Raw genomic sequence first — 15644 nt, 5'->3', positions numbered from 1 at the left:
AGGTCGGTTTGGTCAGTTTTATTTACATTTTACAGAAAAGGAAACAATATTCTCAGAGTCACATAGTAAGTAGAAGAACTACTTACATAAAAGAAGTATATGAAAATGCATAGAAAATAACCTAGGAGATTACTTCTGGGAGATGAAGAGTGGTGAAGAAGAGCTTTCAGGGGTTTTTTGTTTTTTTAAGAGATGGGGTCTCGCTATGTTGCCCATGCTGGAGTGCAGTTGCTATTCATAGACGCGATCCCACTACTGATCAGCACAGGAGTTTTGACCTGTTTCCGACCTGGGCAGCTTCACCCCTCCTTAGGCAACCTGGTGGTCCTCTATTCTCGGGAGGTAACCATATTGATGCCAAACTTAGTGCTGACACCCGATCAGCATAGCACACTACAGCCCAGAACTCCTGGACTCAAGCGATCCTCCAGCCTCAGCCTCCCAAGTAGCTGGGACTACAGGCACGCGCCACCACGCCTGGCAAGCTTTTAGTTTTTACACTACTTTTTTTTTTTTGAGATAGAGTCTCATCTGTCGCCCAAGCTGGAGTAAAGTGGCAAGATCTTGGCTCACTGCAACCTCTGACTTCTGGGTTCAAGCAATTCCCCTGCCTCACCATTCTGAGTATCTAGGTTCACAGTACACACCACCACACGTGTCTAATTTTTGTATTTTTAGTAGAGATGGGGTTTCACCATGTTGGCCAGGCTGGTCTTGAACTCCTGACCTCAAGGGATCCACTTGCCTTGGCCTCCCAAAGTATTGGGATTACAGGTATGAGCCACCACGCCTGGCCCTCTACTTCTATATTGTTTGGATTTTTAATATAAGCACATAGTTATTTTGTAATTTTGAAAAAAAATTCTCAAAAAAGAAATCTGGTTCTCCTAGGCCTTTAATGTAAAATGTTCTAAGGGATTTTCCTCAGATTTTAACGGTGAATTTTGACTCCAAAGTACATTTCTAGAGTGGAAATTACCCTTTAGCATCATTCACTTAAAATTTGTAGAAAAATTCAAAGGTATCTGGTATGGGATGGGTAGCCTAAAGCAGAGGTTTCCTTGAAAGGCTCATGAGACATGTTTTGTGGCATTTCATTTACTTCTCTTTTCTTTCCTTTTTAAAATTGTTTGTACTACTAATTTTTCCATTTTCCCAATTGTTCACTTTCAACATCTGTATGTATTATTGGAGTAATCGTGTTTTTCTTCTTTCTTGCTCACACTTTAAATTTGCTGTGGATACTCCAAGGGCATTGACAAGCCCCTTTGGTACTCCTGAAGAATGATCTGCTCAATGCAGTGAAGTATAAGTTTGACCTAGACATACTAAAATTAACTGGTCTTTGGATCATGGCCCTTTATTGATTATAGCTAAGATAAATGGTCTTCCAAATTTTTGTATTCTTGAATTATCGGTCTTGTGTTGGTATGTAGTTACAGAATTCTATTACCACCCAGGTGTGGTGGCTTACTCCTGTAATCCCAGCACTTGGGGAGGCCGAGGCAGGTAGATCACCTGGGGGTGAGGAGTTCAAGATCAGCCTAGCCAACTTGGTGAAACACTGTCTGTACTAAAACTACAAAAATTAGCTGGGTGTGGTGGCACACGCCTTTAATCTCAGCTCTTCTGGATGCTGGGCCAGGAGAATTGCTTGAACCTGGGAGGTAGTTGTAGTGAACCATAGTGCCAGTGCACTCCAGTCTGGGCGACAGAGTGAGACTCCAATACAAGAAAAAAGAAAATAATTTTGTTACCTAGTTTGGGCTATACTTCTAAGCAGTTCAGTTCTGACAAGACTAACTGTATGTTCTGAGACACAATCAGTGTTACATTTTTTTCTAGCTATATTTCTATTAATATCAGAAGAGAATGCCTCCTCTTTACCTACCACTGTCATTTTTTAGTGTTTTTCCCTTTGACTTGGAGTAATGATGAAGATGTTATGAGGAATTTGGTCACCTATAGCAGAAATAAAATGTTCATTTCCTCTGTTGTTTTTGTTCTCTATAGCTTCCGATTGACCGGGGTGGAGGTGAAGGAAAGGCCATGTACATTGACACTGAGGGTACCTTTAGGCCAGAACGGCTGCTAGCAGTGGCTGAGAGGTAGGTTACTGTTCAGATAAGAGAGAATATGGCTACACTTATCACTGTAGTGATTGCCAGGGTTTGGCTGAAGAATGTCTTTTCTATAACCCCACATCCCAAAATTACATATGTGGTTCAAAAGAATGACTTCCTTAGTAGAAAAAGGCATTGATTTTTTTTTGGAGATGGAGTCTCCTTTTTGTCACCCAGGCTGGAGTGCAATGGTATGATCTCAGTTCACTGCTACCTCTGCCTCCCGGATTCAAGCAATTCTCCCGCCACCACACCGGCTAACTTTTTGTATTTTTAGTAGAGACAAGGTTTTGCCATGTTGGCCAGTCTGGCATTAAATTCCTGATCTCAGGTGATCCAGCCGCCTTGGCCTCCCAAAGTGTTGGGGTTATAGGCGTGAGTCACTGTGCCCAGCCAGAAAAAGGCATTCTCTAGTCAACAATCTATGAGACGCTGTCAGACCGGATTAAATAAAAAAATCCAACTGTATGTTTTCTTTCAGAGAAACCCTTTAGAAAGCAAAAGAATATAAAAAGATACTACATGCAAATAGTAACCATAAGAGAGCCTGAGTGGCTATACTAATATCAGAAAAAATACACTTAAAGACAAACACATTATATGCGAAGAGGAACATTTTATAATTAAAAGGTCAGTTTGTGAGGAAGTTATAACAGTTGTAAACATATACACATGCCTAACAACAAAGCCCCAAAATAAACGAAACAAAAAGTGAATTAAAGGGGAAAATAGACAACTCAACAATAATAGTAGGGGACCAGTTTCACATTTTCACTAATGGATACAGCCTTAAATATCTCACTCTCAATAATGAACGTAACATCTGTCAGAGGCCCTGCTAAAGGGCATCTGTGAAAAACCTACAGGTAGCATCATACTTAATGGTGAATATCTTTTTTTTTTTTTTTTTTTTTTTTGAGGCAAGGTATTGTCCCAGGCTGGAGTGCAGTGGCTTAACTCAGCTCACTGCAGCTTCCACCTCTCGGGTTCAAGTGACGTGACTCTCCTGCCTCAGCCTCCTGAGTAGCTGGGACTATAGGCGTGGGACACCATGCCTGGCTACTTTTTTTTTTTTTTTTTTTTTAAGTTTTTTTTTTGTTTGTTTGTTTATAAGATGGGGTTTCACCATGTTGGTCAGGCTGGTCTTGAACTCCCGACCTCAGGTGATCTGCCCGCCTTGGCCTCCAAAGTGCTTGGATTACAGGCATGAGCCACCACGCCCGGCCGCCTGGCTACTTTTTGTATTTTTAGTAGAGATGGGGTTTCTCCATGTTGGCCAGGCTGGTCTCAAACTCCTGACCTTAAGTGGTCTGCCCACCTCGGCCTCCAAAAGTGCTAGGATTACAGGTGTGAGCCACTGTGCCCAGCCTTAATGGTGAGATTCTGAATGCTTTCCCCCTAAAGTCACTAACAAGGCAAGGATGCCCACTTTCACTATTTACATTCAACAATGTACTGAAGATCATGGACAGTTTAGTCAGGCAAGAAAATGAAATAAACGGCATCCAGATTGGAATGGAAGAAGGAAAACTATTTGCTGATTACATGGTGCTTTATATAGAAAATCCTAAGGAATACACACACAAGAAAAACTAAAACTAAATAAACTAGTTCAGCAAAGTTGCAGAATACAGTATCAAAATACAAATATCCATTATATTTCTATATACTAGAAAATAATTCAAAAGTAAAACTTAAAAAACTTCATAGTAGCATGAAAAAGAATAAAATAGGAATAAATTTAACAAAAGAAATGTAAGATTTGCACAGCAAAACCTCTAAAACATTGCTGAGAAAAATTGAAGATTTACATAAAGAGAGACATTCCACATCATGGATTAGAAGACTCAATATTAAAGTAGCATTCTTTGCCAGGCGCAGTGGCTCACACATGTAATCCCAACACTTTTGGGAGGCCAAGGTGGGCAGATCACCTGAAGTCAGGAGTTCGAGACCAGCCTGGCCAGCATGATGATACCTTGTCTCTACTAAAAATACAAAAATTAGCTGGGTCTGGTGGCACACTGCCTGTAGTCCGGGCTACTTGGGAGGCAAGACAGGAGAATCATTTGAACCTGGAAGGCAGAGGTTGTAGTGAGCTGAGATCGTGCCACTGCACTCTAGCCTGGGCAACAGAGCGAGACTGTCTCCAAAAAAGGCAGTTCTCCTCAAATTGATCTATGGATTCAACACAATCCTTATCAAAATTCCAGCAAGGTTTTTTTTTTTTTTTTTTTTTTTTTTTTTTTTTTGCAGAAATTCACAAACTAATTATAACATTTATGGAACATAAAATATGGAAATGTAAAGGACCCAGAATAGCCCAGTCTGGAAAAAAAAAGAAAATTTGAAGTCTTAGACTTTTCAGTTTAAAAATTTATTATGAAGCTATAGTAACCAAGACAATATGGTGATGGCATGAGGATAAACATGGGGAGTTCAGAAATGAAACCTATATGGTCACTTGATTTTTGACAAAGGTAACAAGGCAATTTTTTTTTTTTTTTTTTTTAATTGGTGGTAACGTGATAGAATTTATTCCCGATATCTGATATTACAAACTTCAGGGTCCTTTAGATATGCAGGATCCTTGTATGTAACTGGCATAAACCCCAATATTTGAGCTCTCTTAATTGCTTTTGTGATTTCTTTTTTTTTTTTTTTTTTTTTTTGGATAGAGACGGAGTTTCGCTCTTGTTACCCAGGCTGGAGTGCAATGGCGCGATCTTGGCTCACTGCAACCTCCGCCTCCCGGGTTCAGGCAATTCTCCTGCCCCAACCTCCTGAGTCGCTGGGATTGCAGGCATGCGCCACCATGCCCAGCTAATTTTTTGTATTTTTAGTAGAGACGGGGTTTCACCATGTTGACCAGGACGCTTTCCACACAAAATACACTTCTTAAGTGGTTCTTTATAAGGGTTTTCCATTGGAATGGGCAGGTCCTCATTGCTGGATACCTGTTTATATTGTGAACAACATCTTCTCCACAGCACTGTGTGAATCCTGGGATGTGTAAGGCTGACAGCAGCCGTTACCAGGTGTGTCAACTTCTTCCTTCCTAGACCACCACAAGCAGCAACCATAGTGGCCATGATTCCGCCAATTTTTTTTTAATTTAAAATTTTTTACAAATACAGGTGGTCTCACTGTGTTGCCCAGGCTGGTCTTGAACTCCTGGCCTCAGGTGATCATCCCACCTCAGCCTCCCAAAGTGTTAGGATTACAGATATAAGCCACCAAGCCTGGCTGACAAGGCAATTTAATGAGGGAAAGAATGGTCTTTTAAATACATCGTGCTGATGTAGTTGAATTTCCAAATGCAAAACAATGAATTTAGAACTTTACTATACACCATACATAAAAATTAAAGTAGATAACAGTGTGGTCATTCCTCAGAAAATTAAACACAGAAGTCCGGTAGTGTGATGCCTCCTGCTTTGTTTGCTTAGAATTAACTTGGCCATGTGGGCTCTCTTTTGGTTCCACATGAAGTTTGAGGTGTTTTTTTTCAGTTCTGTGAAGAAGGTCATTGGTAGCTTGATGGGGATAGCGTTGAATCTGTAAATTACTTTGGGCAGTATGGCCATTTTCACGATATTGATTCTTCCTAACCATGAACATGGAATGTTTCTCCATCTGTTTGTGTCCTCCTTAATTCGTTGAGCAGTGGTTTGTAGTTCTCCTTGAAGAGGTCCTTTACATCCTTTGTTAGTTGTATTCCCAGGTATTTTATTCTCTTTGTAGCAATTGTGAATGGCAGTTCGTTCTTGATGTGGCTCTTTAAGTCTGTTATTGGTGTATAGGAATGCTTGTGATTTTTGCACATTGATTTTGTATCCTGAGACTTTGCTGAAGTTGCTTATCAGTTTCAGGAGATTTTGGGCTGAGACAATGGGGTCTTCTAGATATATAATCATGTCATCTGCAAATAGAGACAATTTGACTTCCTCCTTTCGTGTTTGAATACCCTTTATTTCTTTTTCTTGCCTGATTGCTCTGGCTAGAACTTCCAGTACTATATTGAATAGGAGTGTTGAGAGAGGGCATCCTTGTCTAGTGCCAGATTTCAAAGGGAATACTTCCAGTTTTTGCCCATTCAGTATGATATTGGCTGTTCGTTTGTTGTAAATAGCTTTTTTATTATTTTGAGATATATTCCGTCAATACCTAGTTTATTGAGGGTTTTTTAGCATAAAGGGCTGTTGAATTTTGTCAAAGGCCTTCTCTGCATCAATTGAGATAATCATGTGGTTTTTGTCTTTGGTTCTATTTATGTGGTGAATTACGTTTATAGACTTGCATATGTTGAACCAGCCTTGCTTCCCCGGGATGAAGCCTACTTGATCATGGTGGACAAGCTTTTTGATGTGCTGTTGCAATCAGTTTGCCAGTATTTTATTGAAGATTTTTGCATCTATGTTCATCATGGATATTGGCCTGAAGTTTTCTTTTCTTGTTGAGTCTCTGCCAGGTTTTGGTATCAGGATGATGTTGGTCTCATAAAATGGTTTGGGAAGGATTCCTTCTTTTTGGATTGTTTGGAATAGTTTCAGAAGGAATGGTACCGGCTCCACTTTGTATGTCTAGTAGAATTTGGCTGTGAACCCTTCTAGACCTGGGCTTTTTTTTGGGTGGTAGGCTCTTAATTGCTGCCTCAACTTCAGACCTTGTTATTGGTCTATTCAGGGTTTCGGCTTCTTCCTGGTTTAGGCTTGGGAGGATGCAAGTGTCCAGGAATTTATCCATTTCTTCCACGTTTAGTAGTTTATGTGCATAGAGATGTTCGTAATAATCTCTGATGACGGTTTTTATTTCTGTGGAATCTGTGGTGATATCCCCTTTATCATTTTTTATTGCATTTATTTGATTCTTCTCTCTTTTCTTTTTTATTAATCTGGCTAGTGGTCTATTTTGTTGATCTTTTTGAAAAACCAGCTCCTGGATTTATTGATTTTTTTGAAGGGTTTTTTTGTGTCTCCATCTCTTTCAGTTCTGCTCTGATCTTAGTTATTTCTTGTCTTCTGCTGGCTTTTGAGTTTTTTTGGTCTTGCTCCTCTAGCTCTTTCAATTTTAATGATAGGGTGTCGATTTTAGATCTTTCCTTGCTTCTCCTGTGGGCATTTATTGCTATATATGTTCCTCTTGCCACTGCTTTAAATGTATCCCAGAGATTCTGGTATGTTGTGTCTTCGTTCTCATTGGTTTTGAAGAACTTTTTTATTTCTGCCTTCATTTCATTGTTTATCCAGTCAACATTCAAGAGCCAGTTGTTCAGTTTCCATGAAGCTGTGTGGTTCTGAGTTAGTTTCTGAATTCTGAGTTCTAACTTGATTGCACTGTGGTCTGAGAGACTGTTTGCTATGATTTCCGTTCTTTTGCATTTGCTGAGGAGTGATTTACTTCCAATTATGTGGTCAGTTTTCGAGTAGGTGTGATGTGGTGCTGAGAAAAATGTATATTCTGTGGATTTGGGGTGGAGAGTTCTGTAAATGTCTATTAGGTTTGCTTGGTCCAGGTCTGAGTTCAAGTCCTGAATATCCTTGTTAATTTTCTGTCTTGTTGATCTGTCTAATATTGACAATGGGGTGCTAAAGTCTCCCACTATTATTGTGTGGGAGTCTAAGTCTCTTTGTAAGTCATTAAGAACTTGCCTTATGTATCTGGGTGCTCCTGTATTGGGTGCGTATATATTTAGGATCATTAGCTCTTCTTGTTGCATTAATTCTTTTACCATTATGTAATGTCCTTGCCTCTTTTGATCTTTGTTGCTTTAAAGTCTATTTTATCAGAGATGAGAATTGCAACTCCTCCTTTTTTTTGTTCTCCATTTGCTTGGTAAATCTTCCTCCATCCCTTCATTTTTGAGCCTTTGTGTATCCTTCATGTGAGGTGAGATGGGTTTCCTGGATACAGCACACCAATGGGTTTTGGCTTTTTATCCAATTTGCCAGTCTATGTCTTTTGATTGGGGCATTTAGCCCATTTACGTTTAGGGTTAATATTGTTATGTATGAATTTGATCCTGCCATTTTGATGTTAGCTGGCTGTTTTGCCCGTTAGTTGAGGCAGTTTCTTCATTGTGTTGATGCTCTTTACCATTTGGTATGTTTTTGGAGTGGCTGGTACTGGTTGTTCCTTTCTATGTTTAGTGCCTCTTTCAGGAGCTCTTGTAAAGCAGGCCTGGTGGTAATGAAATGTCTGAGTACTTGCTTGTTCGTAAAGGATTTTATTTTTCCTTCACTTATGAAGCTTAGTTTGGCTGGATATGAAATTCTGGGTTGAAAGGTCTTTTCTTTAAGGATGTTGAATATTAGCCCCCACTCTCTTCTGGCCTTTAGGGTTTCTGCTGAGAAATCTGCTGTGAGTCTGATGGGCTTCCCTTTGTGGGTAACCCGACCTTTCTCTCTGGCTGCCCTTAGCATTTTCTCCTTCATTTCAACCCTGGTGAATCTGACGATTATGTGCCTTGGGGTTGCTCTTCTTGAGGAATATCTTTGTGGTGTTCTCTGTATTTCCTGGACTTGAATATTGGCCTGCCTTGCTAGGTTGGGGAAGTTTTCCTGGATAATATCCTGAAGAGTATTTTCCAGCTTGGATTTATTCTCTCTGTGACATACAGGTACACCTATCAAACGTAGATTGTCTTTTCACATAGTCCTGTATTTCTTGGAGACTTTGTTCATTCCTTTTTACCCTTTTTTCTCTAATCTTGCCTTCTCGTTTTATTTCATTGAGTTGATCTTCGACCTCTGATATCCTTTCTTCTGTTTGGTCAATTCAGCTACTGAAACTTGTGTATGCTTCGCGAAGTTCTCGCATTGTGTTTTTCAGCTTCATCAATTCACTTATATTCCTCTCTAAGTTGTTTATTCTCGTTAGCATTTCCTCAAATCTTTCTTCAAGGTTCTTAGTTTCTTTGCATTGGGTTAGAACATATCCTTTTAGCTCACAGAAGTTTCTTATTACCCACCTTCTGAAGCCTGATTCTGTCAATTCATCACACTCATTCTCCATCCAGCCTTGGTCCCTTGCTGGTGAGGAGTTGTGATCCCTTGTAGGAGGAGAGGTGTTATGATTTTGGGTGTTTTCATCCTTTTTGCGCTGCTTTCTTCCCATCTTTGTGGATTTATCCGGTCGTCTTTGTAGTTGCTGACTTTTAGATTGGGTCTCTGAGTGGACGTCTAGTTTGTTGATGATGAAGTTATTTCTTTCTGTTTCTTAGTTTTCCTTCTATAAGTCAAGCCTCTCTGCTATAGAATGGCTGAGGTCCACTCCAGGCCCTGCTTGCCTGGGGATCACCTGTAGCAGCTGCAGAACAGGAATGGTTGCTGCCAGTTTCTTCTGTTATCTTTGTCCCTGAAGGATACCCGCCTGATGTCAGTCTGAGCTCTCCTTTGTGAGGTGATTCTTTGGATATACGGGGGTCAGGGAGCTGCTTGAGGAGACAGTCTGTACTTTATAGGAGCTCAAGTGCTGAGCTGTGAGCTCCATTGTTCATTCAGAGTTGCTGGGCAGGTACGTTTACATCTGCTGCAACTGAACTTATAACCGCCCCCCCCCCCTTTTTTTTTTCCCAGGTGCTCTGTCCCGGGGATTTAGGGCTTTATTTATGAGTTTCTGTTTTGCTGCTGGCTTTTTTCAGGGCTGCCCTGCCCAGCAAGGAGGCAGCCTAGTCACTGTCTGCCTGCCAAGGCTTTGCTGAGCTGCTGTAGGCTCCGGCCAGTTGCTGTGTGAACTTCCCTGCAGTCCTATTTATATGGGTGTAGTTAGAACTGCCTCGGCAATGGCGGCCCACCTCTGTAATGGCGGACTCTCTCTTTAATAATAGCGGGCTCCCTCAGCAACGGCGGACTACCTCTGTAGTGCTGGAGTGCCTGGCTAATGTTGGACGCTCCTCCCCCACAGAGCTGGACCGTCCTGGGTTCAGCCATGCTTGCTGTGAAACCCTCAATCCAGAGTGTTTCATATTGCTGTTTTTTTGTGTGGGTGGAACCAGCCAAGCCTGATCACCTGGCTCCCTGCCTCAGACCCTTTTTTTTTTTTTTTTGTCTCCCAGGTATTGCAGTTGCCTGTTGAAAAGGCGCGGGGATCTGTGCGATTTCCCATGCAGTAACACGCTGCGCCAGCTGAAACAGCCACACTGAGATTCGTGCTGCTTTTTTGCCTGGGAATCTCCTGGCCTGGCTCCCTATTTCAGTCCCCTTTTCTATCTGTTGAATGGGCGACTCTGTCTTCCCCGAGCTCCAATTGCCAGCTAAAACAGTGCCTGGACCCGTGTATTTTGTACTGAGAACTGCTGCGCTGGAATGCTGGCCGTTTGGCCAAAACAGCCGCTCCGGCCAAAACAGCTGCGCCAGCAAAAACAGCCCTGCTGGCGACCCTTGGGGCTCCTCCCCCTGGGAATCTCCTGGTCTGTGGGCAATAAAAATCTGTCTGGAAATGCGGCGCCCACTCACTCTCTGCGCTTTTGCTGGGAGCTGCAATCCTGAGCTGCTCCTAATCAGCCATCTTGACTCCATCCTTATATTTTTATTTTTATATTTTGAGACGGAGTCTTGCTCTGTTGCCCAGTTTGGAGTGCAATGGTGTGATCTCGACTCACCGCAACCTCCGCCTCCTGGGTTCAACGATTCTTCTGCCTCAGACTCCTGAGTAGCTGGGATTACAGGTGCATACTGCCACCATGCCCAGCTAATTTTTATACTTTTAGTAGAAACTGGGTTTTGCTGTGTTGTCCAGGCTGGTCTCAAACTCCTGACCTCAGGTGATCCACCTGCTTCGGCCTCCCGAAGTGCTTGGATTACAGGCATGAAGCATGGCACCTGGCCCTCCGAGAATAGATTTGATTTATACTGAAGACTTGCCAGGTAGAGCTCCAGAGTAACTGGATGCTATCATCTCTCTGCTTATAGTTGGCCCGAACTGAACAGAAAGGGAATTACATTCTTTACCCCTGAAACTACTGTCAGTACCACTTCTTCCCTACCTGTTCAGGTAATTTAAGTGTCAGAGATGAATTGCCCATCTGCCTGAGTTCTGTGTGCAGACTATAAATGTTCTCTCCTCTCCTATAGGTATGGTCTCTCTGGCAGTGATGTCCTCGATAATGTAGCATATGCTCGAGCGTTCAACACAGACCACCAGACTCAGCTCCTTTATCAAGCATCAGCCATGATGGTAGAATCTAGGTATGTGGTCAGTATAAGACACCAAATACGTTCTTAGAGTTCTTACCTGGATCCTGTAATGGCTATTTGGCCAGATTGATAGTAGCTTTAATTAGAAATGAGGTTTAAGTTTAATTCCTGTTTTTACACTCTTGCTTTGTAGTTTAGGGCAAGTCACTATTAAAAATGAAACCATAATCTATCTGAATTTTGTGGAAATCTTGTTAAATGGTACCTCAGTTGTTAGTGCTGTGCAAGTATTTTAATAAAACATTTATATGCAAGAAAAACTATGAATATGAGATTTTAGGGTGGTAAGGAAGGGGAGAGAATCTGCCTGACACAGGCTAGATAGAGGCTTCAGAGAATCCTTGCTTCCTGTAGGTATGCACTGCTTATTGTAGACAGTGCCACCGCCCTTTACAGAACAGACTACTCGGGTCGAGGTGAGCTTTCAGCCAGGCAGATGCACTTGGCCAGGTTTCTGCGGATGCTTCTGCGACTTGCTGATGAGGTAAGTTTTGGGATAGGGACAGAAAATGCCTACTTTTGGTGGCTGTGAATTCCAGGAGCCTTGCTAGGAAGCCAAGACATCAGTGCCTGAGATGATCAAGCTCTATTAGAAAAGGAGGAAGAGGACCAGCTGGGCATGGTGGCTCACACCTGTAATCCAAGCGCTTTGGAGGCCAAGGCAGGCGGATCACCTGAGGTTGGGAGTTCAAGACTAGCCTGACCAACATGGTGAAACCCTGTCTTTAAAAAAAAAAAAAAAAGAAAAGGAGGAAGAGAGATATGAGTCATTCGTTGCCTTGTAGGGGAAAGTGGTAGCAGCATTAAGGCTCTTGGAATGTCTGTGACCACAAAATTGACATTTTTCCTTTCTCCATCAGTTTGGCGTAGCAGTGGTAATCACTAATCAGGTGGTAGCCCAGGTGGATGGAGCAGCCATGTTTGCGGCCGATCCCAAAAAACCTATTGGAGGAAATATCATTGCCCATGCATCAACAACCAGGTAAGATGAGGGAATGATTCTTTTCAGAATGTCATGTTAACTGTGAAGTAGACATTAAGATAAAACATTTTCTTTTAAGCCCTGTTGAAGCTACTGTTGTATAGACACTTGGGAACGCTTGCTAATCTAATGGACATGCTTTGGTTGGTATAAATATTTGCTCATATAAGAATTAAAAACCCACAAATGTGGAAGAATGAATTTGAATAATTAATATGCCTCTCCCTGGTTACTAAAAAAATGGGCTGGGCACAGTGGCTCACAGTGGTAATCCTAACACTTTGGGAGGCCACAATGAGAGGTTAGCTTGAGGCCAGAAATTCCAGACAAGTGAGGGCAACATAGTGAGGTCAATATCTCTGCAAAATAAACTAGCCGATATGGTGGTGTGTGCCTGTAGTCTTAGCTACCTAGGGGAGTGAGACGGGAGGATCAGTTGAGCGGAGGAATTCAAGGCTGCATGGAGCTATGATCACATACCACTGCACTCCAGCCTGGGTCAAAGAACAGGATATTGTCCTGAAAAAATTTTTTTCTTTTTTTAATGTTTGTTTCAGTATGGACAATCCACTTAAGAGGGGCCAGGGCAAAAATGGATTCTGCCAGGTTGGAAATGCATTAAGGAAAATAGTACAGAAACATCCCCAGTGTTCTTCTAGGACGAATATGTCTAAAAAATTTTCAGCTCTTTTATGGGAATAGAATTCTTTAATTATAGTAACTTGATGCTTTGGTCTGTGTCTTTGGGTCAGATTGTATCTGAGGAAAGGAAGAGGGGAAACCAGAATCTGCAAAATCTACGACTCTCCCTGTCTTCCTGAAGCTGAAGCTATGTTTGCCATCAATGCAGATGGAGTGGGAGATGCCAAAGACTGAATCATTGGGTTTTTTTTCCTGTTAAAAACCTTAAGTGCTGTAGCCTAATGGGAGTGCACTGCACTGCTCCCTGGTGTTCACAGGCCTCTTCCTGTTTTGACTACCAGGAAAAGGCTTCCAGGAAAACAGCTATTGTATCAGCTTTTCTGATGGTGTAAACAGGAGACAGCTAAGTAGTCACAAACTAATCTAAACTGTGTATTTCTCTGGAGTGTATTAATCTCTGTGTTTTCTTTGGTTTTGGAGGAGGGGTGCGAAGTATCTTTGACATGGTGCCTTGGGAATGACTTGGGTCTTTATAAGCTGTCTACAGGACAGTCTTATGTTTCTAAGATAACTAAAGCTGGAGAGACTCGACCCTTCTGTCACTTCTGAATTAATGGTATAATAAAATGCCTGAGCTATGTAGCACAGGGAATGGGTCTCTGCACAGATTCTTTTTTTCTGTCAGTAAAACTTTCCCCTCAGGCAGGTTTTTAAGTTGTGTGTCTGAATGATCTTGTGTAAGGTTTTGGTTATGGAGTCTTGTGCCAAGCGTAATGGGCCGTTAGCCCTTCACCATCTACCTGCGTGGTCTTTTATTGCTAAGACTAACTCAAGATAATTCTGGAGTTTTAAGCATTTCAGGCCAGGTATGGTGTCTCACACCTGTAGTCCTTGCTATTTGAGAGCCTGAGGTGGGAGGATCCCTTAAGCCTAGAAGGTGGAGTTTGCAGTGAGCTGAGATTGTACCACCGTACTCCAGCCTGGGGTGACAGAGTAAGACCATGTCACAAAAAAAAAAAAGAAGCATTTCAGAAGGTAAGTAAACAGATTGTGAGGCTTCTAATAAAGTAGTTAATAGTAGTGAATGTGCTGTTTATAGCAGATTGGGTCTCCATAATCTTTTTGGCACTACGTAGGTAGGGGTGATTAGTTTCTATTACTTTAAGATTTGAAACAGAAAGGGAAGTCCTGTTTGCGGATGATTTTTCTTGTTCTTTAACCTAATGGAAAATAAAAGAAAGATATACCATGGCTTGCCTTGTGGCCTTTGTTTATGGTTTTGTTGAGGCAAAGTTTTGCTCTTGTTGCCCAGGTTGGAGTGCAATGGTGCGATCTCGGCTCATGCAACCTCCACCTCCCGGGTTCAAGTGATTGTCCTGTCTCAGTCTCCCGAGTAGCTGGGATTACAGGCGGCTGCCACTAGGCCCGGCTAATTTTTGGTATTTTTTTTTAGTAGAGACAGGGTTTCATCATGTTGGCCAGGCTGGTCTTGACCTCCCAAAGTGCTGGGATTACAGGCGTGAGCCACTGCACCTGGCTCTGGCTTTTGTTTGTATCTCGTAAGTCTGTGGTTGTGCAGATCTGGTACTTGCCTAGATTATTTTACTTCAGGGTTTTGGGTTACGTCTTTTCCTCTCCTTCAGACTTCTACGTGGAGTTTTAACTAGCTCTTCTAACTTCAAAGGGACTCTCAGCTAGTATTGAGAGAAGAGGCAGTTGAAATCTCTGCTGCTGCCTATTGGTACCACTGCCTGCAGGGACATAGAAAGACTCGACTCAAATTAATGTTGCATTGTTTCTGGGTTTTTTTTTGTTGTTGTTTTTTGAGATGGAGCTTTGCTCTTGTCACCCAGGTTGGAGTGCAATGGTGTGATCTTGGCTTACTGCAGCCTCCACCTCCTGGATTCATGGAATTCTCCTGCCTCATCCCCCGGAGTAGCTGGGATTACAGGCGCCCACCACACGCCCTGCTAATTTTTGTATTTTTAGTAGAGACAGGGTTTTACCATGTTGGCCAGACTGGTTTCGAACTCCTGATCTCAAGTGATCTGCCCGCCTCAGCTTCCCAACGTGCTGGAATTACAGGCGTGAGCCACCATGCCCAGCCCTACAATGCTTTAACAGCAGTTCTAGCCAGGCACGGTGGTCCATGCCTACAATCCCAGCACTTTGGAAAGCTGAGGTGGGTGGATTATGAGGTCAGGAGATCGAGACCATTCTGGCCAATATGGTGAAACCCTGTCTCTACTAAAATAGAAAAAATTAGCTGGGCATGGGGGTGCACGCCTGTAGTCCCAGCTACTCAGGAGGCTGAGGCAGGGGAGTCGCTTGAACTCAGGAAGTGGAGATTGCTGTGAGCTGAGATGACACCACTGGACTCCAGCCTGGCAACAGAGCAAGACTCCCATGTCAAAAACAAAATAAAACAAAGCAGTTCTAGTCTCTTTTTTTCTTTTTGTCCTGAGATGGAGTTTCCCTCTGTTGCCCAATGTGGAATGCAGTGGCACAACTCACTGGAACTGCCACCTCCTGGTTTCAAGCAATTGTCCTGCTTTAGCTTCCTGAATAGCTGGGATTATAGGCGTGTACCATCACGCCCGACTACTCTTTGTACTTTTAGTAGAGACATTTCTTATTGTTCTGACCAGGCTGATCTTGAACTCCTGACATAAGGTAATTCGCCTACCTTGACTTCCCAAA

At 42.4% G+C, this 15644-nt stretch overlaps 1 protein-coding gene across 2 annotated transcripts in view; it reads left to right on the top strand.

Annotated features, from left to right (window-relative positions):
- The window catches only part of RAD51 (RAD51 recombinase), a 38682-nt gene extending 25029 nt beyond the window's left edge, over positions 1–13653 (top strand). The window contains exons 6-10 of one of the 2 annotated variants that reach the window (XM_032261124.1): positions 2014–2108; positions 11198–11311; positions 11675–11804; positions 12181–12302; positions 13055–13653. In XM_032261124.1, coding sequence (XP_032117015.1) covers positions 2014–2108; positions 11198–11311; positions 11675–11804; positions 12181–12302; positions 13055–13178 — 585 coding nt within the window. In that variant the 3' untranslated portion in view covers positions 13179–13653. The remainder of the gene's footprint in view (positions 1–2013; positions 2109–11197; positions 11312–11674; positions 11805–12180; positions 12303–13054) is intronic. The other variant, XM_032261125.1, reaches the window with a different exon arrangement.
- The last annotated feature ends 1991 nt before the right edge of the window (positions 13654–15644 follow it).

Source organism: Sapajus apella, unplaced genomic scaffold (genome assembly GCF_009761245.1).
Source record: "Sapajus apella isolate SASKATOON/1434 unplaced genomic scaffold, GSC_monkey_1.0 scaffold122, whole genome shotgun sequence".
In the NCBI taxonomy this organism is placed as follows: Eukaryota; Metazoa; Chordata; class Mammalia; order Primates; family Cebidae; genus Sapajus; species Sapajus apella.
The sequence above is the reverse complement of the archived record's forward strand: the minus strand, read 5'-3'. Positions and strand labels throughout refer to the sequence as shown.